Source organism: Moschus berezovskii, chromosome 8, assembly GCF_049115385.1.
Source record: "Moschus berezovskii isolate FMDL1 chromosome 8, NW_MosBer_1.0, whole genome shotgun sequence".
In the NCBI taxonomy this organism is placed as follows: domain Eukaryota; kingdom Metazoa; phylum Chordata; class Mammalia; order Artiodactyla; family Moschidae; genus Moschus; species Moschus berezovskii.
The window spans coordinates 109,587,469-109,611,823 of record NC_142467.1 but is presented as its reverse complement, the minus strand read 5'-3'; the positions used below and the strand labels follow the sequence as shown (position 1 = coordinate 109,611,823).

At 42.3% G+C, this 24,355-nt stretch overlaps 3 protein-coding genes and 1 pseudogene across 3 annotated transcripts in view; 2 read left to right on the top strand and 2 right to left on the bottom strand.

The window, feature by feature from the left end:
• The window catches only part of TRIM17 (tripartite motif containing 17), a 79,116-nt gene that overhangs the window by 11,787 nt on the left and 42,974 nt on the right, over nucleotides 1-24,355 (top strand). The window lies entirely within an intron of this gene.
• On the bottom strand, nucleotides 10,671-13,876 carry LOC129558054 (protein SAAL1 pseudogene; annotated as a pseudogene).
• H2BC26 (H2B clustered histone 26) lies at nucleotides 12,326-14,793 on the bottom strand. The gene has a single exon (XM_055429004.2). It carries the CDS (start codon nucleotides 14,791-14,793, stop codon nucleotides 14,413-14,415), a length of 381 nt encoding a protein of 126 aa, XP_055284979.1. The 3' UTR covers nucleotides 12,326-14,412.
• On the top strand, nucleotides 14,799-20,654 carry H2AC25 (H2A clustered histone 25). Its single transcript, XM_055429003.2, has one exon. The coding sequence runs from the start codon at nucleotides 15,114-15,116 to the stop codon at nucleotides 15,504-15,506; it is 393 nt and encodes a 130-aa protein (XP_055284978.1). The 5' UTR covers nucleotides 14,799-15,113; the 3' UTR covers nucleotides 15,507-20,654.

Here is a 24,355-nt window from a genome sequence, read left to right as displayed (position 1 = left end):
GGGGAGCCACCCTTCAGTTGCAATGGGTGGGCTTCCCACTGCTCCCCTTGTTGCAGAGCACAGGCTCTAAGGCACAGGGACTTCAGTAGTATGGTGTGTGGGCTTAATGGTTGAGGCTTGTGAGTTCAACAGTTGTGGTTCCCTGGCTCTAGAGCACAGGCTCAATAGTTGTGGCACATGGGCTTTGTTGCTCCTGGCATGTGGGATCCTTCCAGATCAGGGGTCAATCCATGTCTCCTGCATTGGCAAGCAGGCTCTTGACCACTGAGTCACCAGGAAACCGTCTTTCTTTCTTTCCTTCCTTCCTTATTTCTGGAAAACCTCACGCCTGCACTATAGGGTTCCATCTGTCAATACAAAATATTGCTCTTGATACCGAGGACTGTCCCTTCTCCATTTGGGCTGCTATGACAGAATACCACAAACTGGGGAGCTTAAACAGCAGAGTATAGCACTCATAATTCTGGAAGCTGGGAATAGAGAGATCAGGGTGCCAGTGTGGGTGGGTTCTGGTGAGGACCTCTTCTAAATTGCAGATGGCTGCCCTCTTTCTGTGTACTAGAACTGAGAAAGAAGAAGAGATGGTTTTCTATGCCAGATGCCTGGGATAAATCCTTTTGCTACTGAAAGCATTCCAGATGTATCATCCCCAAATATGCCGCACTTGTCATATTGATTATTTGGGACTGAAATCACTTGAGAAAGAGCAAACACTGTGAGAAACTGAGTTCTCTGAACTCCCCCTAACTGCCTAAAAACCGTTCCTTCAAAATGAATTTAACTGTCATCAATTCCCTCCTGAGAGTTTCCCCAGCAGAGGAATACTGATTCACCACGAGAGAGACTAGACGTCAATGCCACACCCAGACAGTCACAAACTATCATACCTCCTGTCTAGACTCCTAAGGGCCTGTCATCTTTCCTAATATCATTTACTCTTCTCTATGAGGACTACTTCTCCCCTTCTACTAAGATGGTATATAAGCTCAAATCTCATTGCTTTTGGGGTTATTCACTTTTTTCCCTTGCAATAATAATTTACTTTTTCCATGCACATAGTATTTAAAAATGAATAAATTTGCATAACTTTTCTCCTGTTATTCTGCCTGTAGTCAGTTTATTCATAAACCTACCTACTGAACCCAAGAGGGTGGAAGGAAAGTTTTTTTCTCTGTAACATTACAAACGTATCAACAACTTCAATAACTACCACCAATGAGTCTTAACTGAGACAGAAAGACCTGCTCAGAACAGTGAGTTTTAAGAATAAAAGACAGCTTTCATTCTGAGAAGTCTATACCAACTAGATCTACAGGCGAAACAAAAGAGATTTTTGTTTGAGTGTACCACCGGTGCAAGATCAAGCTTCAGACCTTTTCCAAGGGTGAGACCAATCATTTTATACATTGGTCATTAAGTCTCTGGTATAAAATAATAATGGTTACAAAAACAGTGTGAATAAGTGATCCAGAAGCAAGCATTTGTCTATTTTATAAATGTGTCTTGTATTCAAAAACTATTTTTAAAAAATTGAATTGGATTGGGAATGTGGAATTGAGTGAAATTTCATCTGCAGTTCTTTCAGCTTTCTACTGCAGTAGAAATTTTAAGATCTGACTGGTGTTTTTCCCTGGAAATTTAAATTTAAACTCAGGGCAATGCATTTTAATATTTTTTCCCATATATGTATTATTTCCTCTTCAATATGATACATATGTATATATAATACATATATATATATAATATATATATCATGTGTATTATTTCCTCTTCAAAATGAAATTCCACATCCAAAGCCAAAACAACCTAGGTGTAGTTAGCACAAAGCTTTGTACTGCTGGCCTAATTTCCAAGGCTAGTTATCTCATCAGCTGTTTCACTTGAGAAGTGTTTTTTTTCTGCCTTTTTCTGTCCCATCTGCAAAATGGAGTTAATAATACTGCATACGTGGAAAGGATGTTATAAGCACTAAATTGAATTAAGTATTCATTAAGTGGATTCCCTGGTGGCTCAGACAATAAAGAATCTGCCTGCAATGTGGGAGACACAGGAGATGCAGGTTCCATCCCTGGGTTGGAAGACCCCCTGGAGAAGGGAATGGCTACCCACTCCAGTACTCTTGCCTGGAGAAATCCATGGACAGAGGAGCCTGGTGGGCTATAGTCCATGGGGTCGCAAAGAGTCAGACAGGACTGAGCAATACTCTCATTTTCACTACCACTTGATAACAATGAGCTCTCTAGAAATGTTTAAGTAAACTACAAATTTTTTAAACAAACAGATAAAATAGTTAATACTGAACACATTCAAAGCAGCTCAGTTCACAGACTTGCAGGTAGGGGACACTGCCTCAGCTCACAGACTTATTCATTCAACAAACACTGGCTGAATCTCCACTATGTGCCAAGCTCTGTGTTCCACCTTAGAGATTTAGAAGTGAAGGACACATCTCTTGCCCTGGAGTTTACAGCTTAGTCCATGTTCTAGCGGACAAGAGAAAGGGTTATGTTCCATATTTACGTGATGTAGTTCCCCTGGCACAGAGGGAGCTCAGCTGAGGCATGCATCCCTGGCTGTGACTGGATCTCTTCTGAGAAGGACAGGATGAAATGGAACCAACAGGACTTGAGCACTAAATATATGACCACATCCTGCCATCTGCCTGACACACATTCACTCACAGCAATCCCATTAAGTAGGCATCCACAGCCTCACTCCACAGATGAGGAAGTAGAGGGGCAGAGATGGTAAATTATTAGCCCCAGATAGGGAGCTAAGCGCAGGCTATCTGAAGAGTGGCCCCCTGGCATCTCTCCTCCACTTTCCTCATACCCAAACTTTCTAAGACAAATAATATCCCATTTGGGTTTCTTCAAACTCGTATCTTGAAAGCACTTTGCTAACTGCTCTGAACTCAGTGAGCCACTCTGTCTTTTGTGGGTGCTGTTAAATGTCCTCCTCTGTTTGGATAATGCACTGGATGGCTAAAGTTACCAGGTAAATGACCTCCACACCAGCGCTGGAAAACTGTGATGTGCTTAGGAATCTGCTTAAAATGCAGATTCAGGCTCAATACATTTCAGGTGGGGCCCAAGCATGTGCGTTTCTAACGGGGTTCCCCAGGCATTATGTGACACAACTGAGAAATGTGAATTCATAAGCCCTTCTGTTTCTATCTTGGGAGTCAATATAATAGGGGAGTTTAATTTTCTGTATATAGGAATTAATTTAATAGGGAGTCAACTTAGGGACTGATGACTTCAATTAAAAATAAGATAGGCCCCAAATGGAGTATCTTATGCTAAGCCCCATATTACCAAACCAAGACTTGACTTAATTACAGTTTCTGCTTTCCTAAAAATAGAATCTTAAACCAGCCAATCAGGAATTGCCTGATCAACACTAGTTAGGTAATCCGCCTAATTAGAGCTCTGCCATCTCCTGAAGAGAAGTAACCTTAGAGTAACCAAGCTGCCTTTTTGCCTAGTATATCTACCTTGTTCCTGCTTCCTTCTGGCTGTAGAAGTCTTTCATTTTGTACAGCCCCTTTCTAACAGCTAGATTGGATGCTACCCAATTTGAATCATTTCTGCTCAAATAAACTCTTTAAAATTTTAATATATCTCAATTTATCCTTTAATGGTTCCATAAGTAACCCTTCATACATATACACTTAGCATATAGCTGTCACTTCAAAGGGGGTTGTTCAGTCAGTATTAATAATAACAACAATATAAAGGACTAATGTTTCCTTTGAAACCCATTCATTTCCTCCCTCCAGTTAAATATCTGCCTTGTTGCATCCTATGTAAGTACCTTAGTTTGTTTTCTGTACTTCTGAAAGAACCGTTCGCATTTACTCTTGAATTCTGAAAGGAATTATCTCTTCGGCCTTCGGGGTGAAAAAATGATAGGAAACAAATGATTGGAATGGTGGTTGGAAGCTGCCATTCCCCTCTGCTAAATAAGCACAAGCTCACCGTCTCAAGAAATGTCCCCTTGTGTTTGTCTCCTATCCAGGAAAATCGGAGACGCGGGATTAAAGCGGGTTTTTATTACCTTCATCATTTTTTTGTCCGGTACAGACATGGTAACTAAACAAACACCCAGCTCCAGTTACAACAAAGGGTTTGAATAGAAATCCGCAACCTGACTCGAGAGGCCTGGCTAGCTGCTGCCCATCGGGTCGGAAAGAGGCGGACACTGAGCGACTGAACTGAACTGATCTGAACCGAACCTGACTCCACTCGTGGCCTCGGATTGGTTGACTTATTGTCCAATAGGAAATAAGAGCTGGCATCTACTATTTACATAAATTCTTTGTAACCAGGCAGAGCGGGACCGACCGTCCAATCCAATTCTAGGGAGTTGGAGCCCTCATTTGAATATGGAGATAATAAATAGTCATCCCCGCCGCCCGCTGCAGAGCTGGCTCCGCCTGCCTTCAATTTCGGAGGCGCGGCCCAAGAACCGCTCCGAGACCGCTGTCTGGGAGGCTTCAGTTCAGTTCAGTTCACTCGCTCAGTCGTGTCCGACTCTCTGCGACCCCATGAATCACAGCACGCCAGGCCTCCCTGTCCATCACCAACTCCCGGAGTTCACTCAAACTCATGTCCATCGAGTCGGTGATGCCATCCAGCCATCTCATTCTCTGTCGTCCCCTTCTCCTCCCGCCCCCAACCTTTCCCAGCATTAGAGTCTTTTCCAGTGAGTCAACTCGTAGCATGAGGTGGCCAAAGTATTGCAGTTTCAGCTTTAGCATCAGTCCTTCCAATGAACACCTAGGATTGATCTCCTTTAGAATGGACTTGTTGGATCTCCTTGCAGTCCACGGGACTCTCAAGAGTCTTCTCCAGCACCACAGTTCAAAAGCATCGATTATTCGGCGATCAGCTTTCCTCACAGTCCAACTCTCACATCCATACATGACCACGGGAAAAACCACAGCCTTGACTAGACGGACCTTGGTTGGCAAAGTAATGTCTCTGCTTTTTAATATACCATCTAGGTTGGTCATAACTTTCCTTCCAAGCAGTAAGCGTCTTTTAATTTCATGGCTGTAATCAGCATCTGCAGTGATTTTGGAGCCCCAAAAAATAAAGTCCGACACTGTTTCCACTGTTTTTCCATCTATTTCCCATGAAGTGATGGGCTTAAGATAAGCGAAAGAATAAGCGCAGCCACAAGCAGAGCTAATGTATCTATGTGTATAAGGTGGTGAAGCTCCCCAGCACAGGTATCTCTCCCAAGGCCATGGATATCTTGAACTCGTTGGTCAAGGGCACCTTTGAGCTCACGCTTCAGCGAGGCCTCAGCTCATTACAAGTGTTCTTATCAACAAAATGCACATCTGCACTGCTGCCCCATGTGCAGTGTGCCGTGTCCGAAAATACCGAGACTGCCAACGACGCGAGCTCCAAACAGGTGGGCCGCACTACTCTGAAATTCAAAGGCTCGTTTCACAGCCACTTCAGTGCTCAAAAAAAGAGCCTGCCTCCTGGTGTGGTTATGAAATGCTGTTCAGTCAGGATTATGGAGGAGATGGCGTGCGCTCCTGAAATAAAGCTAAGCTTTTTAAAAATGGCATATTCACCAAAAAGACCTGCTGTGTTAGCTTCAGCCCCAGTCAGAAGCCTGAGAGGGCGCAGCCCTGACGCTTGAGTTCTTGAACCCCATCCAGGTCCTTCTGTCTGCAAGTGGCAAGTGCCTTGCAGGTGAGGGGGTCACTTCCAACAAGGTTTAGTGTCAACCTCCCTCTCTAACCATACTCCCTCGTGTGTCACGCCAGGGTGTGCTGGACATGACACTTGGTGAGGCTCTGAGTGTTGAAGCACAGACCAGGCTGTGACTTTGGGGGGCGTCCTTCCAACCTTTGCCACGGCAAAGCGCATGAGCTTCTTTCCTCAAGCATTTAAGCAGCATTGAGTTTGAGCAGCTCCTTATAAGTACTAACGCTGTTCCTGTTTAAAATATCAGAAGTGCGGAAGAACAGGTACTGGTCTAGACCCTCAAGACTCAGCTAAAATCCCTCGAACTAGGTTGGTTTTTTATCCGAAAAACATGTATGCCTTTTTGACATACGCTTCATAAACGGTTTCAGTTGGGGTTTTTTTTCCTCCCCGGTGTTATTGAGGTATAATTAACATACAGCATTGTATAAGTTAAAAGGAACTGAAAGTTGTACCTTTTGACTGCCTTCATCCAATTCCCCATTCCCTCCCCACCCCTGCCTCAGGTAACCACAAATCTGATCTCTTTTTCTATGAGTTTTGCTTGTTTTTGAAGTGTAAAATACCTACAACACTATGTTAATTCCTGATACACAACATAGTGATTCCATATTTCTAAAGATTTGAAAATTATCACCATGATAATCTAGTTGTCATCTGTCAGCATACAAAAATATTATATAATTATTGTGTGTGGTTAGTGGCTCAGTCATGTCCGACTCTTTGCAACCCCATGGACTGTAGCCCGCCGGGTTCCTTGGTCCATGAGGATTCTCCAGGCAAGTACCCTGGAGTGGGTCCCATGCCTTCCTCCAAGGGATCTTCTCAACCCAGGGATCGAACCCAGGTCTCCCACATGGCAGGCAGGTTCTTTACCGTTTGAGCCACCAGGGTAGCCCATATAATTGTTGACTGACTATACTTCCCAGGCTGTACCTTTCATATCTGTGACTCATCTTTTCAGGTGCCTATTGGCCATCTGTATGTTTTCTTTGGAAAAACATCTGTTCAGATCCTCTGCCCATTTTTTACAACAATTGGGTTGTTCTATATTGTTTGGGGGTTTTATGTTGAGTCATATGAGTTTTGTATACTTTGGATATTAATTCCTTGCAGACATATCATTTACAAACATCTTCTCCCATTCAGTAAGCAGTCTTTACATTTTGTTGTTGATAGTTTCATTCACTATTCAAAAGTTTTTTAGTTTCAGATAGTCTCATTTATTTTTTCTTTTGTCGCCCTTGCCTGAGGAGACATATCCTTTGGGAGAAGAACCCCGCATTGGCAGGCTATTCTTTACCACTGAGCCACCATATTCCTTTCATAGTTAATAAGATTAGGGACAGCTGTGATGTGCTTTCAAGGTCCCCCCGCCTCCACCAATTCACATGGCCCCCTAGTTACAGCCTCATTCCCTATTATTTTGACGATGTTAAACTAGTTTTTATTCCAAGCCATCCGTGATATTGGCCTGTAATTTTCTGTTGTTGTGATATCTTTGTCTTATTTTAGTGGCAGGGTGATGCTGGTCTCAGAATGAGTTCAGAAGCATCTCTCACTCTGCAAATTTTTGGAATCATTTGAGATGGATAGGTTGTTAACTTTTCTCTAAATGTTTGGTAGAATTCCCCTGTGAACCTGTTTGGTTGAGGATTATTATTATTACCCAGTTTCAATCCTGGTGTTAATTTATATTTTCTATTTCTACCTGGCTCAGTCTTGGAAGATTGTACATTTCTAGAAATTTGTCCATTTCTTCTAGGTTTTAAATTTTTTTGGTGTGTAATTACTCATAGTAATCTCATGACTGTTTATAATTCTGTGATGTCTGTTGTAACTTCTTTATGCTCCTTTGAAGAGGCTTTTCAATAAAACAAATGTAGTACTTTTTAGAAAACTTCAGAAAATTGTATACGAAATAAATGTTGCCTGTATGACACATTTAATAACAATTAAGGCATGTAAAGCTTTACGGGCCCACGCTGTTCTCTATCTAAAAAATATATCATAGTGCTGGTGATTCCCAAACCATGAAAAACACCTTCACAGAACATCCCAATCTACAAGAGCCAAAATGCTTTGTGAGGTTTGGATTCACAGCTGTGTTCCCTCAGGTGGACAGTGGCCATCTGAGCCCTCCCTCAGGGACTTCACACACATCATTTCCAGTGACTGCTACCCTTTAATCAATATTTAACCTCTTGCACAGTAAATTCTATTTTGCATTTGTAATTTCTTATTAAAGAGAGTTTTTCCTTCCCCAAAATATTTACTCCATAATAATTAACAAATTTGACTTCAAATTTCTGAGATGAAAAAGGGAGTCACCTAGATGCATTTCAGATTGTGTATCTGCAAAATTCCTCCAGTTCCTTTCAGATCCTTAATTTTAAGCATTTACCGTTGTTATTTCAGAGAATTTGAAATTGTCGTTATTCTCTGGAGAATGACTCCATTGTGCTGAGTCCCAGTTTTCCTTACCTCTATGCATTCTCAAGTATTTGGTTACCTGCTCTAGTTTAACTTTCCACTTAGTGTAAGAGACCATATATTTCTCTGTCATAACAATATGATAGACATAGTTTCTGTATTCATTTTTTTCTCAATTTTCTTAATCATAGAATCTCTATAGCAGAGATTCCATTTGCCTTGCCTCTTACTTAACAGATTTTCCTCCTAGGAGAGGGCCAAATCAGGTCCATTCTGCACCTGGGGCTGTGTGTGCAGCCTCCACTGGACTATTCAGCAAATAGGGGCAGCCTTTTAAACTTCAAGCTAATTCTCTGTGCTAGTATAAAAAGTACTAAGAAATTAATTGGTGTTTTGCATTATTCATAGAAAGCTGTATTTTTTCTAGAACTATATTTGTAAATTATTGTAAAATGATTTTTACTTCTTAATTTTACTTTTGATACTAAACAGTGCTGTTGCCACTGCTAGCACTTTCTATCACAGTTTCTGCTTTAGACAATTTTCATTTGTTAGACCTACCTATGGTTTAAGCTTATTAAAGAATCATGTGGATCTGTGAAACTAGTTTCATATGATTGTAAGTTTTCATTAAGATAGTGACTCCCAATCTAACTTGGTAGGAGGCTGAGGGCTTGGACCTAGAAGCAGGCCCCTATTTAAAAGTGAAGAACTGAATTTTTTAAAAATGTATTTAATTGGAGGCTAATTACTTTACAATATTGTATTGGTTTGCCATACATTCACATGAATCAGTCACGGGTGTACACGTGTTCCCCATCCTGAACCCCCCTCCCACCTCCCTTCCCATCCCATCCCTCAGGGTCACCCCAGTGCACCAGCCCTGAGCACCCTGTCTCATGCATCGAACCTGGACTGGCGATCTGTTTCACATATGATAATATACATGTTTCAATGCGATTCTCCCAAATCATCCCACCCTTGCCCTCTCCCACAGAGTCCAAAAGACTGTTCTATACATCTGTGTCTCTTTTGCTGTCTCGCATATAGGGTTATCGTTACCATCTAAATTCCATATATATGCGTTAGTATACTGTATTGGTATTTTTCTTTCTGGCTTACTTCACTCTGTGTGATAGGCTCCAGTTTCATCTACCTCATTAGAACGGATTCAGATGTATTTGAAGAACTGAATTTTGTAGGTTTTAAGAGTTTAACCGATTGGATTTTAATTTTGTAGTTCAATTTTTTTGGCAGGGTACTTTCAGCATTAAAACTACCCCAAAACTGGAAATTATATATTTCTTACGAATAGCACAGGGCAAAAGTCACTCAAGGAAAGAATACAATGTGTGAGGCAAGACCAAAGCTTTAAAGCATAAAAGATTCTGCAATATACTGAGACGAGGCTATACCAGAAGAGAGGCTTAAAAAGCTGGCTATTTCACTCATAACTGATGTTTTCTGAAAATCTACTAAAAGTCCACTTTCAGCAACTGAAATTATACAAACTGGGTACTTCCTGTAAGTGTACCTGGTTGATCCTCTGAGTAATTTCATTAGGAAGCACTATAAGGCAGATGGAGTGTGAGAGGAAAATCGCGTATACCAGTTTGTGAGCAACCAGATGCTATGAAGCTTCCTCACTGTTAATTTTAAAAATCTGAATTCACTCAAGCAAATCACTTTCTGAAATTAAACCAGAGAATTTTGCTAATGTTCTTTCATCAGAGTGTTAGCATTTCCATTTTCATACGTAAAACACTGGGAAAAACCTGAACTGTAACAAAACTAAACTGGTAATTACTTTTGATTGCTACTAACAACCTAGCATGGCATCAATACAATTAAAATGGATAGAAAGGTTTGCATATTGTGGCAAAAACCATGAAGTGGGTATACTCAAAAACCACTCGGATCTCCTTTCTCTCTTGCCTTTCTCTCCTGTAGAGGCCAGAAAGAAAAAAAGTACTTGATTTCAAATACCTGCAGTTAGGGACGGACATAAGACACGGTTCTGGCCAGGGAGGGCTGTCCTTTCCAAATAAAAAGTAAAGATTTGCTAAGAGAAAGCCCTTTAGCCTCTTTCTCTTTTTTCTTCCCTGAATGTGGAAGGACCAGAGATATTATAGTCCCTTTAACCAAATGACAATAAAAATGAACACAAAGGTCTACCCGGCAGACCACACAGACGTGTGAAAGGAGTCAGTGTCCCTGAACCACCTTCCCAGGGCTGGACTGCCCACCTCTGGACTTCTGATTGCGTAAAATACATACAAGCTAACAGATTAAGCTACTATAGTAGGGTTTTCTACTAGTGCAGCTGAATGCACTTGTAGTAGATATGAATATAAAATTCCGAGTAAAAATCCAGTTAAGAGTTATGAAGAAAATCCTCAGCAAACCCTCAAATATTCTTAAAAGGACCTCGATGATAATTTTGTTTTCTTTACCTGAAGAAGACAAATACTGTAAAACCAATACAAAAAAAAAAAGGAGGGGAGGGAGATGATGTTTGATGGTGGTGAGACTATTCCAAAGCCAAACAAAAATGAGGTAAGACTTGAGAAGAGCATGACTATAATACCAAACAATTATGGTCGAGTATTTCCTATTTGTCTGTTTCAACAGTCAGCGAATCCATTTCTTGGGCAGAGGGATTCTAATATTTTTTAAGTCTGAAACTTCAAACTTGGGAACTTTTCCTCCAGGTTACCAGCAAGGGTCTTATCAACTTCACAGAGGATTTTAAGAAAGTCTTCCACCAGAGGGCTACAGGAAGGAAGAAGAGTCTCAAATGCACAGGAACACTTTTGTTTGCTTAACTTGCCGTCCTTTAATCTCTGAGTTACCTTTCTCCTTTGTTAATACTTGGAAAATATTAGAAAGAAATTCACATGAAATATCCTTCAAGATTACCATCTTGGGTTAAATCAGACTTTTAGCTTCTTCTGTGTTAGACTCCGTTGAGTTCTCTGGATTCTTCTGACAATGTTCCATATTTTGTAAGACACAATCGGGCTGTCAGGAAAAGTGGATCTTCCTCTTTAGATACTCCTGTTCAGTCTGTGAAGCATGGATGGCGGACAACACTGAAGAAACAGAGGTTAGCATTGTTTTCTCTTCTTGCAGTATGATGGGTGGATCATCAGACTGGCAGAATTCATGGCACACCAGGTCAAAAAGTATATTCCAAGTGTCTTTCCCAGCGTCAGGACACTGTACAATTGCTTAAAATCCATCATCTACTGTGGTGAGCAGCTGTAAGACATGCATGTAAACGTCAAGCCCTTCTGGATTTTCAGAGTGCACTTGTTTGGCAGTTTCAAGTACACAGGGCACAATTTGAAACACTAGCTGCTGTTCAGAATCTTCCTGGGGTTGGTCCAGAGCCTGAACAGCCCCACTTCTAATCCATTCCAACTTTAGCTTCTCATCCAAATCAAGCAGCTTGTCTACAACCTCCCCAGCCTTTACCAGCAAGTCAACATTTGTTGAACTTGACATAATGAAACAAATGCTATCATAAATAGCTGGATTTTCTCAGGTTCTTTCAACCCAGACACTGGCCACTTCTGTCTGGGAAGGGCAAGTAACAACCTGCTTATTTCCAACAGAGTAGGCGGGTCTGAATACCTGGCCAAGATTTTTATCACTGCTGATAGACACACATATCTCCTGGAAACAGGCCATATTACCTAAAATTCCCACACATATTTCTCTTAATCAAGGACATTTTGATTTGGCCAGTACTCCCATAAATATGTCATAAGCATTAAATTCTTGGAGAAACAAAGCCACATGCTCATCCATTGACATATCCCATACTCTGCAAATTTCATTCTCCATTTCTTCATCAAGCTCCATCTGCTGCTCCTCATCATCAGAGCTAGATTTGGCATTTTCAGGGCTATCCATCTGGATGAGCCCATTGAGGATGCTGAAAAGCCAGTGCTTGCTGTAGACAGGGCTGCCTGTGCAGTCCCCCACGGCTGCCTCCTCTGCCGTCCCGACTGGAGCTTAACTGGAAGCCAGTAGTTTTTAATATGAACCAGATATCTACCGAGAAAATGAAAGGTGTTGTCTTTTGATGACAGATCACGGTCTCAATTTTGTATTACAATTAGGAAGGCAAAGAAGTAAGTAAAACTGCTAGGACAAAATTTCCATTTCGAAGTATTTATTTTTATAAACACTGTTTCAGACTATAAAAAATACCTTCGAACACTAGATATGTTCGTATAGGTATGTTCAAATGTATAGACATGTTCAAACATATACAGATAGAACAAACAGATACATTCAAACACTCGTGTCTATAAAAGAAAACAAGAGGAAAGAAATAATGCCTGCACACTGCTATCACTAACTATAACAATACTATATACACCCATGAGTGCACAAACTAACTCAGGCACAAAGGAAAGGAGGGTGTGGGAGGCAGAGACCACTGTCCATATCTTTAAATGAGGCAGTTTTCACTAAAGTTTTATTACCGGTTTTATATATACCTATCAAAACTTCTTTATATTTAAACAATTGTGTGTTGTCCAGATGATTTTTAAACTTATTTCTGCTCACCAAAAAGTTTTTAAATTTCAATTTCCATTTTTGTGTATAAAGGAGGTAGATAAAACAATGCTAAATACACATATCTTACATTAGGATGAAATGCTGAATCTGAAGTTGAATGAAAATATGAGTTCAAGGTGAAAAAAGAATTACCTAAACTGTGTTAACAAATAATTTAATAGTGTATTCTATAAAGTGATTGTGGTACTGAATAGCTATTTCAATAGAAACCTTTAAAAAGCTGATGTGAGACCATTTTGTTTTGTAAAACGTCCTATATTGTGATTTGCATTCTTGCAACTATTAACTAACCATAAAGTATTTTGGACGCCAGCTTTAAAATGTGTGGGATTTTAGAAATCTTTTACAGTAGACCCATGCAGAAAAAGGAATGAGGTGGGCGTTTTCCAGCCGCTGTGGTTGAGGACACGGTGGCGGTGGGCACGTTTTCTCCCCAGCCCTATCAACCGAATCAAGCATGCAACCTTCTTCCTTAGGAGATGATTTGCAAAAGCCCGATTGTTAGCCTTTAATTGAACGTCAGTTCTTTGCCCGAGATGATGACACGACCTTTCAACACATCTAATTCTCAAAACAGCTCAAGAAAGTGATTATTGGAAATCCCCTTCTTACAAATAAGAAAAAACAGGCAAAAAATGTAGGCGATGTCTTCCTCAGAGTGAACTCTTCACGCTAAAGCACTTTCTCTGAACTAAGATGACACTTTCCAAATGAATGCCATTAACTCAAAGGGAAAATTCTGCGTCACTAGTGCGTCACTGAGAATAAGGGAGCTGAAGTGGAAGTTTACATTTGCTGAGAAAAAGGTTAATTTTCTCTTAAATTGCCCTCCTCTCCCGACCCCCACCCCTAGCTACCTGCAGCCGGGGTGGGCTTATTACATCCAGTTCCCGAGCACAGAGCGCTGTGTTCCACCACGCTTCCATTTTCCTTTCGGTTTCAAACATCCCGCCTTTGAAGAATCCAGACATGTAGACATCCTCCAGTAAATGTTCATTGCCATAGGTTAAAGATATCTGGTCTGGGCGGAGATGCATCGCCAGGCGCCAGCGCCAAAGCTGTACAACACCCCCGGGGGTCTCACCCAGCGCGTCTATCAGTGCATCTTCGGGCTCACTCATTAATGAACACGGAGGTATTCGAATGGCATACGGTCCCTCTGGAGAAGCGGGGGATGGGGGTGGTGATGACCCGCGCCACCCACCCACAGGCGAACATCACGCGCACACAAAATTGTACCATGCCCGCAAGCCTCGGAAACGGCACTCTCCAGACCCTAAAGACACTTGAACTCCACGTTCCTATTTTGCTTAGTGAAGCGTCGGTAGCTTTAAGCGGAAGCAGGGGTGGACACGCAGCCTTTTCATTGTTTCCCGCACTGTTGTTTTTCCTCGCCAGCCCACCCCCGACCACTGACAAAATACAGGTACGCTTTCGCATTCTGCTCGCATACACACGCGCGCACACATCTATGGGGCAGGGGGTGGGGTGGGGGTTGGGGGAGGAATCCGGGCGCCCTCCCAGGAACGCAGGAGTCGCTACGAAGTAGACAAGGGATGCTTTTACACAAAAAACCCTTCACGTGTTCGACACCCTTTCTCGATCTTGTGAGTGGCTCTGAAAAGAGCCTTTGGGTTTCGGGGCACCGAGGTACACCTCATTTAGAGCTGGTATATTTGGTGACGGCTTTGGTACCTTCCGAGACAGCGTGTTTGGCCAACTCGCCGGGCAACAGCAGGCGCACAGCCGTCTGCACCTCCCGGGACGTGATGGTGGAACGCTTGTTGTAGTGCGCCAAACGGGAGGCCTCGCTAGCGATACGCTCGAAGATGTCGTTCACGAACGAGTTCATGATGCCCATAGCCTTGGAAGAGATACCGGTGTCCGGGTGCACTTGCTTCAACACCTTATACACGTAGATGGAATAACTCTCTTTGCGGCTGCGCTTACGTTTTTTGCCATCCTTCTTCTGAGCTTTAGTAACAGCTTTCTTGGAGCCCTTCTTGGGTGCGGGAGCTGATTTGGACGGATCAGGCATGACGGCGGACCCTTCCAAATAGGAAAAAAAAAGCCGTTTTGAAGAGCAACTCAATTTATACGTCCTGTATTCAAATGAGGGGTCCAGAGTTTCTAATTTCTGATAGGATAAGGCAACGCGCAACGTCATCACTGGAAAAGGCAGATGCAAATTAGGGGGAAATGGTGACTTTCTTTTCTGGTTGGTCACCATCACTACCCAATCGGGAGGCGCCGGCTGCACTACCTCAAGACCATATATAAGGACTCTCTGACTATAGTGGGTTTGTTGGTTGGTGTTCTGTGTTTTGGCTGTGTATTGTCGTTGTGCGTGAGTGGGAGATGTCCGGCCGAGGCAAACAGGGCGGTAAGGCGCGCGCGAAAGCGAAGTCGCGCTCTTCGCGCGCGGGCTTGCAGTTTCCTGTGGGCCGAGTGCATCGGCTGCTGCGCAAAGGTAACTATTCTGAGCGTGTGGGTGCTGGCGCGCCTGTCTATCTGGCAGCCGTGTTGGAGTACCTGACGGCTGAGATCCTAGAGCTGGCGGGCAACGCGGCGCGCGACAACAAGAAGACGCGTATTATCCCACGCCATCTGCAGTTAGCCATCCGTAACGACGAAGAGCTCAACAAGCTGCTGGGTCGCGTGACCATCGCGCAGGGCGGTGTCCTGCCCAACATCCAGGCCGTGCTGCTGCCCAAGAAAACGGAGAGCCACCACAAGGCCAAGGGCAAGTGAGGCGGCGGAGGCGGGCCGGAAACGGCTGTGCTCCCCAGGGGCCCCCTGACACCAAAGGCTCTTTTCAGAGCCACCCACAGTGTCTAGAAAAGAGCCGTACTGGCCCAGGACTGTCTTCCGCGCGAATCTGAGCAAGGCTGGGCTTGCGGGAAATCGAACCAGAGACATGGTTTGGGTGCGCATAGGGGCTCAGTGGGCTGTGTGTTCATTTGCAGCAGGGAGTGTCTGACATTTTCTCTTGAATCTCACCCCCAAGGTCATGGAGTTTTAATCCCACTCATCCTTAAGAATTTGTTATTACTGATGACAAGCTACTTTGGACTCCGGAAAGTCATTACTGTAACATTCAGACGCCAAGTACGGACTGTTTTCTTATCCCAGGAGAAATCCATAGATGGAACTGGTATTGAAAATATTTAATCTTAGAAGAAAATTTGCCATTTGAGGTTCTGATAGATAAACGTGATTTCCATCTTGAAAGGTATGAATCCACGAGTTAGATTTTTAGAGAACATGAGATCAGAATTGTCTATTGTATTGCGAGTTTTAAGGTCTTGGGAAGGGTATGTCTTGCTAGATGCATTTTCAGCATTTGAAATGTATCAGTTTACATTTTGAAAATAGGTGCACATTTTTAAAGAAAATTTTATTGTATACAGAATAATTACTTAAAGGAGTTTAAATTACTATATTTGGGTTGGTTAAACGTTGATAAGGGATCCCCTTAAACTGATACCTAAAATCAAAATAATACATTGAATTTGATAAAATTACTTTTGTGAATTCAGTAAATTTGAAATGAACAGTGTTAGGACCAGATTAAGTAATATATATGTGTATATTTCAAAAGATGATTGTTCATGAATTCTACATGCTGTTACAAATAAGGGGTGGAGTGTCCCAGATATACTTCTGCGAAGTTTACTGAGAAGTGAAGATGTTAATCGCACTTACTTCGTGGGGTTAAAGGGATTAAATGAGTAAATACATAGTAATCCCCATGTTTAAAAATCTCCAGCACACTGAGTTCAGTAAATGTTATTCTTGCTGTCATCCTTACTGACTCCATTAATTTTTTTTATTATTATAAATACAGGCCACTGAAACAATTTAGGAATGTTATATAATAAGTATTTATCCGACAAAATTAGATGTACTCAAACCAGGGCTCCCTAGACACTATCTAGAGCTAACCACATATTTGCTAGTCTTTAGAAAATATTCTAGCAATATAAAACTGTTTGCACCAAAAATTGGTAAGAACCATCAGTGTGGATGGAAACAACACACAACTCCTCTGCAGTGTAGGTATATAGTAGCATTCCCATTGCCTAATGGGACCCATTTCAATGAAACAAACTTCAAGGATGATGCAAGAGAGTCTTCTGGAGATCTATACATTGTGCTTCCGGTGACAGCTTTCAATTCTACTTTAAACTTTATTTTTGTGTTGATGTTCATGTAGCTCATTGTATGTCTTCACCCCCTTCAGTGTTATTTAAGAAAGAAAGGTTTCTCGGGAACAGGGAGAGCTCGGGTCTTCCAAGTGTCATCACTGAGCTCCAGATTTTCAGTTCCTCAAGTGGACTGTTAACAGGGAAGCGTGAAGTGGGAGGTGCTCCAAGAGGAAGCCCTTCTTTTGTCACTTCTAAGGCTGAGTTTATATAGCTACAAGCCCTGATTAATTTTCAGTTAATTAAAATTAAATACAAAGGTGCAGTTTGTCAGTCATCCTAGCCACACATGGCTAATGGCTACCACACTGGGCAGAACAGATAGAGAAGGTCTCCATCATTACAGAAAGTTTTGTTGGGCAGCTCTGGTCTGATCATCTATCAGGGTTATCAGGTTTAGAAACATGATGCAATATGCAGAGCTGCCTGCCTTGCATAGAGAAAGCTCATCCAACTCATGCTTAAAGAAGAAAACAGCGTATGGCCCAGCCATACCATCCCCCAGATATGTACAGGACTCGGCTACCCAGACACCCGTCTCACATTCACAGCAGCATCCCAAAGACAGAAACAGCCTGAATGTCCATAACAGATGAATGGATAAACAAAATGTGGTCTAGCCATATCAGTTTAGTTCAGTCGCTCAGTCGTGTCCGACTCTTTGCGACCCCACGAATCAGCACGCCAGGCCTCCCTGTCCATCACCAACTCCCGGAGTTCACTTAAACTCATGTCCATTGAGTCGGTGATGCCATCCAGCCATCTTATTCTCCGTCGTCCCCTTCTCCTCCCGCCCCCAATCCTTCCCAGCATCAGAGTCTTTTCTAGTGAGTCAACTCGTCGCATGAGGTGGCCAAAGTATTGGAGTTTCAGCTTTAGCATCAGTCCTTCCAATGAACACCCAGGATTGATCTCCTTTAGAATGGACTGGTTGGATATCCTTGCAGTCCAAGGGACTCTCAAGAGTCTTCTCCAACACCACAGTTCAAAAGCATCAATTCTTCGGCGATCAGCTTTCTTCACAGTCCAACTCTCATCCATACATGACCACTGGAAAAACCATAGCCTTGACTAGACGGACCTTTGTTGGCAAAGTAATGTCTCTGCTTTTTAATATGCTGTCTATAGTGGAATGCTATTCAATCATAAAAAGGAATGACATGTTCATGGGTGAACCTCAAAAATGTTGTGCTAAGTTAGAAAAGCTGGACACTTAAAGTCACAGATTGTATGATCCCATTTATATGATAGCGTACAGAACAGACAAATTCATAAGGACAGTAGATTAGTTGTTGGTAGTTAGTTGTTGTGTATTAGAGGAATATGCAGTATTGTTCACTTCTGGGGTAATGAAAATATTTCAGAGATGGAAAGAGGTGATTGTGAATGCCTATATGTCACTGAATTGCTCACTTTAGAATGGTTTATGTGAATTTCATTTTGATTTAAAAAGATAGGTGAACCTAATACAAGGATATGCACTAAAAAGAAGAGGAGTTTGTGTCTCCACCACTTTGATCCAGTAGGTGGAGTGTGGGCTGGCCTGCTTGCACAGTAGCATCCCTCAGACCACGTGGGGAGAGGGGCATGGAGTCTTTGGGTAGCCACAGCCTTTCCTTCTGCCTGCCTCGGTGGAGTTTCAAGCCCTCTTCCCAGCCAACTGACACATATCATACATTCCCTTCAACGGAATTATCTTGGTCATTCTCCCCATATTCCTATGGGTGGGCACTGTATTAAGAAAGATAAGTGGAAGGGAGATCCGAGAAGAAGAGTGCAGTCTGGGTGGCCTCAGGAGCACCCATGCTCACTGCAGATAAAGTGTCCTAGTTTCTGGGATTCTCAGCTTAGCCTGGCCCGAGTCTGATAGGCCATCCCACCGCTCTAGGTGTGGCCTGTGCCCAGCCTCTGCTGCATGTCTAGTCTTTCTTCCCTGCAGTATCATTTTCTGTATATCCACCAACAAATTCAAAAATCTTCCAAGTGAAAAAGCAAATGGACTCCTCCCTTTCCCCCAAAGTTTCTGTGCTCCCCTAGACTAGGGAGAGCAGAGGAACTTAGGATCAGCACTTGAAGTACTGGGTCACCCAGTTCTAGTGCCATCAGATCTCTGGCTGAGCTGAGCTGTTCTCCTACATCATCCTGAGACATGGCTGCCCCAGCCCTGGTCATCAGAATCTGCCTAATGCTTCCCCCTCCACAACTTCCTACCTCCAGCCAGGGTCTTATTTCTATGCATTGCCCACAAAGCCTCATGAAGCTTTGATTTTCTCCAGTGCATGCCCAGCAAAAGCTTAAAACTGCATCCCTTTCTCTGCCTGCTTCTGTCCCTCCCAGTTCCTGGTCAGCTGGGTTCTACTGCCTCCTGCAGAGGTCTCCAGGGACACCAGGTCTTGGCGCTTCTCTCCTCTCTCAACTTTGGACCCAACAGTTCTTCCTGTCAGTGCTGCCCATGGGCCTCCAGAACCCCTCTGCCTCTGCTTCCCTGTCCTCAGCTCACTCCCAGCCACATGCAGCCCTCTGGGTCACGTCGTTCCAGGTCACTCCTGCAGGATAGCAGATCTGCCCCCAAATGTCTTAGAGAGCATGTGGGTCAGCAGTCTGAACCGAATTCCATCACCTCCACTAGCTTTGTCAGTGATGCTTCCTAAGGCCCACTTGACTTTGCACTCCACGATGTCTGGCTAACGGTGAGGGATTATCGTGGTTATCTGGGTCATGAAAATCTTTTTTGTATAGTTCTTTGTATTCTGGGCTTCCCTGGTGGTTCAGATGGCAAAGCATCTGCCTGCAATGTGGGAGAACCAGGTTCGATCCCTGGGTCTGGAAGATCCCCTGGAGAAGGAAATGGCAACCCACTCAAGTACTCTTGCCTGGAAAATTCCATGGATGGAGGAGCCTGGTAGGCTACAGTCCATGGGGTTGCAAAGAGTCGGACACGACTGAATGACTTCACTTGCACTTTTTGTGTATTCTTGCCACCTCTTCTTAGTATCTTCTGCTTCTGTTAGGTCCATACCATTTCTTTCCTTTATTGTGCCCATCCCTGCATGAAATTTTCCCTTGGTATCTCTCATTTTCTTGAAGAGATTTGCTAGTCTTTCCCATCAAAAGGCAAAAAAAAAGAGTCCAAATTGATTTAAATAAGCACAGAACCAGACTCAGATATGACACAAGTGTTGAAATTATCTTTCAGACCAGAATTTTAAAACTAAGACGTTAAAGGCTCTAATGGATAAAGTAGAGGGCAAATGCTAAGAAAGTATCAAAAGGGAATGTGAGAAATCGAAAACATTGTAACAAATGAAGACTGCCTTTGATTTGGGCTCATTAGCCAACTTCCTACAGTCTAGAAAAGAATCCATGAGCTTGAAGAAATGTCAATAGAAATCTCCCAAACTGAAATCCAAAATAAAAAAGAAAGTAGGGAAAACCACTAGACCATTCAGATATGACCTCAATCAAATCCCTTATGATTACACAGTGGAAGTGAGAAATAGATTTAAGGGACTAGATCTGATTGATAGAGTGCCTGATGAACTCTGGACGGAGGTTCGTGACATTGTACAGGAGACAGGGACCAAGACCATCCCCATGGAAAAGAAATGCAAAAGAGCGAAATGGCTGTCTGAGGAGGCCTTACAAATAGCTGTGAAAAGAAGAGAAGCGAAAAGCAAAGGAGAAAAGGAAAGATATAAGCATCTGAATGCAGAGTTCCAAAGAATAGCAAGGAGAGATAAGAAAGCCTTGCTCAGCGATCAATGCAAAGAAATAGAGGAAAACAACAGAATAGGAAAAACAAGAGAGCTCTTCAAGAAAATTAGAGATTCCAAGGGAACATTTCATGCAAAGATGGGCTCGATAAAGGACAGAAATGGTATGGACCTAACAGAAGCAGAAGATATTAAGAAGAGGTGGCAGGAATACACAGAAGAACTGTACAAAAAAGATCTTCACGACCAAGATAGTCACGATAATGTGATCACTGACCTAGAGCCAGACATCTTGGAATGTGAAGTCAAGTGGGCCTTAGAAAGCATCACTACTAACAAAGCTAGTGGAGATGATGGAATTCCAGTTGAGCTATTTCAAGTCTTGAAAGATGATGCTGTGAAAGTGCTGCACTCAATATGCCAGCAGATTTGGAAAACTCAGCAGTGGCCACAGGACTGGAAGAGGTCAGTCTTCATTCCAATCCCAAAGAAAGGCAATGCCAAAGAATGCTCAAACTACCGCACAGTTGCACTCATCTCACACGCTAGTAAAGTCATGCTCAAAATTCTCCAAGCCAGGCTTCAGCAGTATGTAAACCGTGAACTCCCAGATGTTCAAGCAGGTTTTAGAAAAGGCAGAGGCACCAGAGATCAAATTGCCAACATCCGCTGGATCATGGAGAAAGCAAGAGAGTTTCAGAAAAACATCTATTTCTGCTTTATTGACTATGCCAAAGCCTTTGACTGTGTCGATCACAATAAACTGTGGAACATTCTGAAAGAGATGGGAATCCCAGACCACCTGACCTACCTCTTGAGAAACCTGTATGCAGGTCAGGAAGCAACTGTTAGAACTGGACATGGAACAACAGACTGGTTCCAAATAGGAAAAGGTGTACGTCAAGGCTGTATATTGTCACCTTGCTTATTTAACTTATATGCAGAGTACATCATGAGGAACGCTGGGCTGGAAGAAGCACAAGCTGGAATCAAGATTGCTGGGAGAAATATCAATAACCTCAGATATGCAGATGACACTACCCTTATGGGAGAAAGTGAAGAGGAACTCAAAAGCCTCTTGATGAAAGTGAAAGAGGAGAGTGAAAAGGTTGGCTTGAAGCTCAACATTCAGAAAACAAAGATCATGGCATCTGGTCCCATCACTTCATGGAAAATAGATGGAAAAACAGTGGAAACAGTGTCAGACTTTGTTTTTTTGGGCTCCAAAATCACTGCAGATGATGATTGCAGCCATGAAATTAAAAGACACTTCCTCCTTGGAAGGAAAGTTATGACCAACCTTGATAGTATATTAAAAAGCAGAGACATTACTTTGCCAACAAAGGTCCGTCTAGTCAAGGCAATGGTTTTTCCCATGGTCATGTATGGATGTGAGAGTTGGACTGTGAAGAAGGCTGACCGCCGAAGAATCGATGCTTTTGAACTGTGGTGTTGGAGAAGACTCTTGAGAGTCCCTTATACTGCAAGGAGATCCAACCAGTCCATTCTAGAGGAGATCAATCCTGGATGTTCATTGGAGGGACTGATGCTAAAGCTGAAACTGCAATACTTTGGCCACCTCATGCGACGAGTTGACTCACTGGAAAAGACTCTGATGCTGGGAAAGGTTGGGGGCGGGAGGAGAAGGGGACGACAGAGAATGAGATGGCTGGATGGCATCACCGACTCTGTGGACATGAGTTTGAGTGTACTCCGGGAGTTGGTGATGGATAGGGAGGCCTGGCGTGCTGTGATTCATGGGGTCGCGGAGAGTCGGACACGACTGAGTGACTGAACTGAACTGAACTGAACAATAAATAGAAAATAGAATATCCTAGGACTGGGATAATTAGAAAAGCTGTAGCATACGTGTAATTAGAATAGCAGAAAGAGAAGAGAGAGTAGAAGAAACACTTGAATAATGGTTGAGAATTTTCCAAAACGATGGAGACTAAACCACAGATCCAGGAGGTTCAGAGACCACCAGTAAAAAAGAAATCTACGCTGAGGCCCATTACATTCTATTACAGAAAATCAACGATGAAAATACCTTGAAAGAACCAGGGTGGGGGGTGAGGCAACAGTAACTACAGACAAAGTTAAGACCTCTCATCAGAAATCATGAAAGAAAGTGTGGCATGACATATATACAAATTATTGTATTTTAAAAAATCACTAATTTAGAAATTTGTATCCGACAAAATCATTCATCAAAAGTGAAGGAAAAAATAAAAGACCCCGAATAGACAAAGCAATCTTGAAAAAGAAGAATGGAGCTGAAGGAATCAACCTTCTTGACTTCAGATTATAACAAAGCTACAGTCATTAAGACAATGTGGTATTGCCGCAAAACTAAAAATGTAGAGCAATGGAACAAGATAGAAAGTCCAGAGATAAACCCAAGCACCTATGGGCATCTTATCTTTGACAAAGGAGGCAAGAATATACAATGGAGAAAAGACAGCCTCTTCAACAAGTGGTGCTGGGAAAACTGGACAGTTACATGTCAAACAATGAAAATAGAAGGCTTTCTAACACCATACACAGAATAAACTCAAAATAGATTAAAGATTCACATGTAAGGCCGGAAACTATAAAGCTCTCAGAGGAAAACATTGACAGTATACTCTTTGACAAACACCACAGCAAGATTCTCTTTAATCCAGCTCAAAAAAATTTACCTATTATTAATAACTGATAACTGTTCAAATAGTAACAGCAACAATAGATTGGATGATAATGACAGCAATGTTAGGGATGGAAGGGAGGAAATGGTAATATTCTGTTATTCCTATTTATAAGTTTCCTGCGCTAACCCATGAAATGAAATAGTGTCATTTGAAAGTGGACTGAGATTGGCTATAAACCTATATGTCAAACTCTAGGAAAATCACATTAAAATTGGTATGCTAAATAGAGAATAGGGTATGGAATCATATCACAATACAGCCATGACAGAGATCTCTAAATATCTTTAATGTTCATAATTACTTTGAAATGACAGTAGTTGTACATCTTCCCCAATTAGAAGTTGTTTAATCATTGATAAAGATACACATTTATAATGATGTGACAAATTTATATTTTGATAGTATGTATATATTTTGGTAACAATATAATTGATTCTTTGTATTTTTTAAAAAATTTACACATTTAAGAACATTGAGGCATTCCACCTTATGGATTAAAAATATTTTTAAATAGTCTTGAGCTTTACCAAACTACCATCATCTATCCATCCATCATCATTCCCTTTAACCATGGGAACACGCAGAGATTCTGACACTGCCTATTCCGAATGAGTGATGGCTTTGAGGAGATTAACCAGTGTGTCCCAGTAGGATGAAGAGTCTGTCCCTAGTCAGACCCACGTCATGCACACCAGGGCTTGCTTAGGATGGTCCCTGTGGTCCTTCTGCCTCCTAGCCAACCACACCTGACTTGAAGGGGGTGGCAGGACTTTGTGCAACAATCACTGTCAAATGAAAAATCCAGGTACAGTAAGCAGAGGTTTTCATTTGAAAAGATTATTGCAAGGGAGGGGAAAGGGCTGTTGCCATAGGAAAGGAAAATTATTCTACCCATCTTAGTTCTTAGCTGGGGATCTGTTAACAGAAGATGAATTAATAAGAGCAAAACGTTAAAGTTCTGCCATGACTCAGGAGCCTTCATAAGGAAATGA

Coding starts and splice junctions, on each gene's coding strand:
- H2BC26 (XM_055429004.2), bottom strand. CDS start 14,793: ATGCCTGATCCGTCCAAATCAGCTCCCGCACCCAAGAAGGGCTCCAAG.
- H2AC25 (XM_055429003.2), top strand. CDS start 15,114: ATGTCCGGCCGAGGCAAACAGGGCGGTAAGGCGCGCGCGAAAGCGAAG.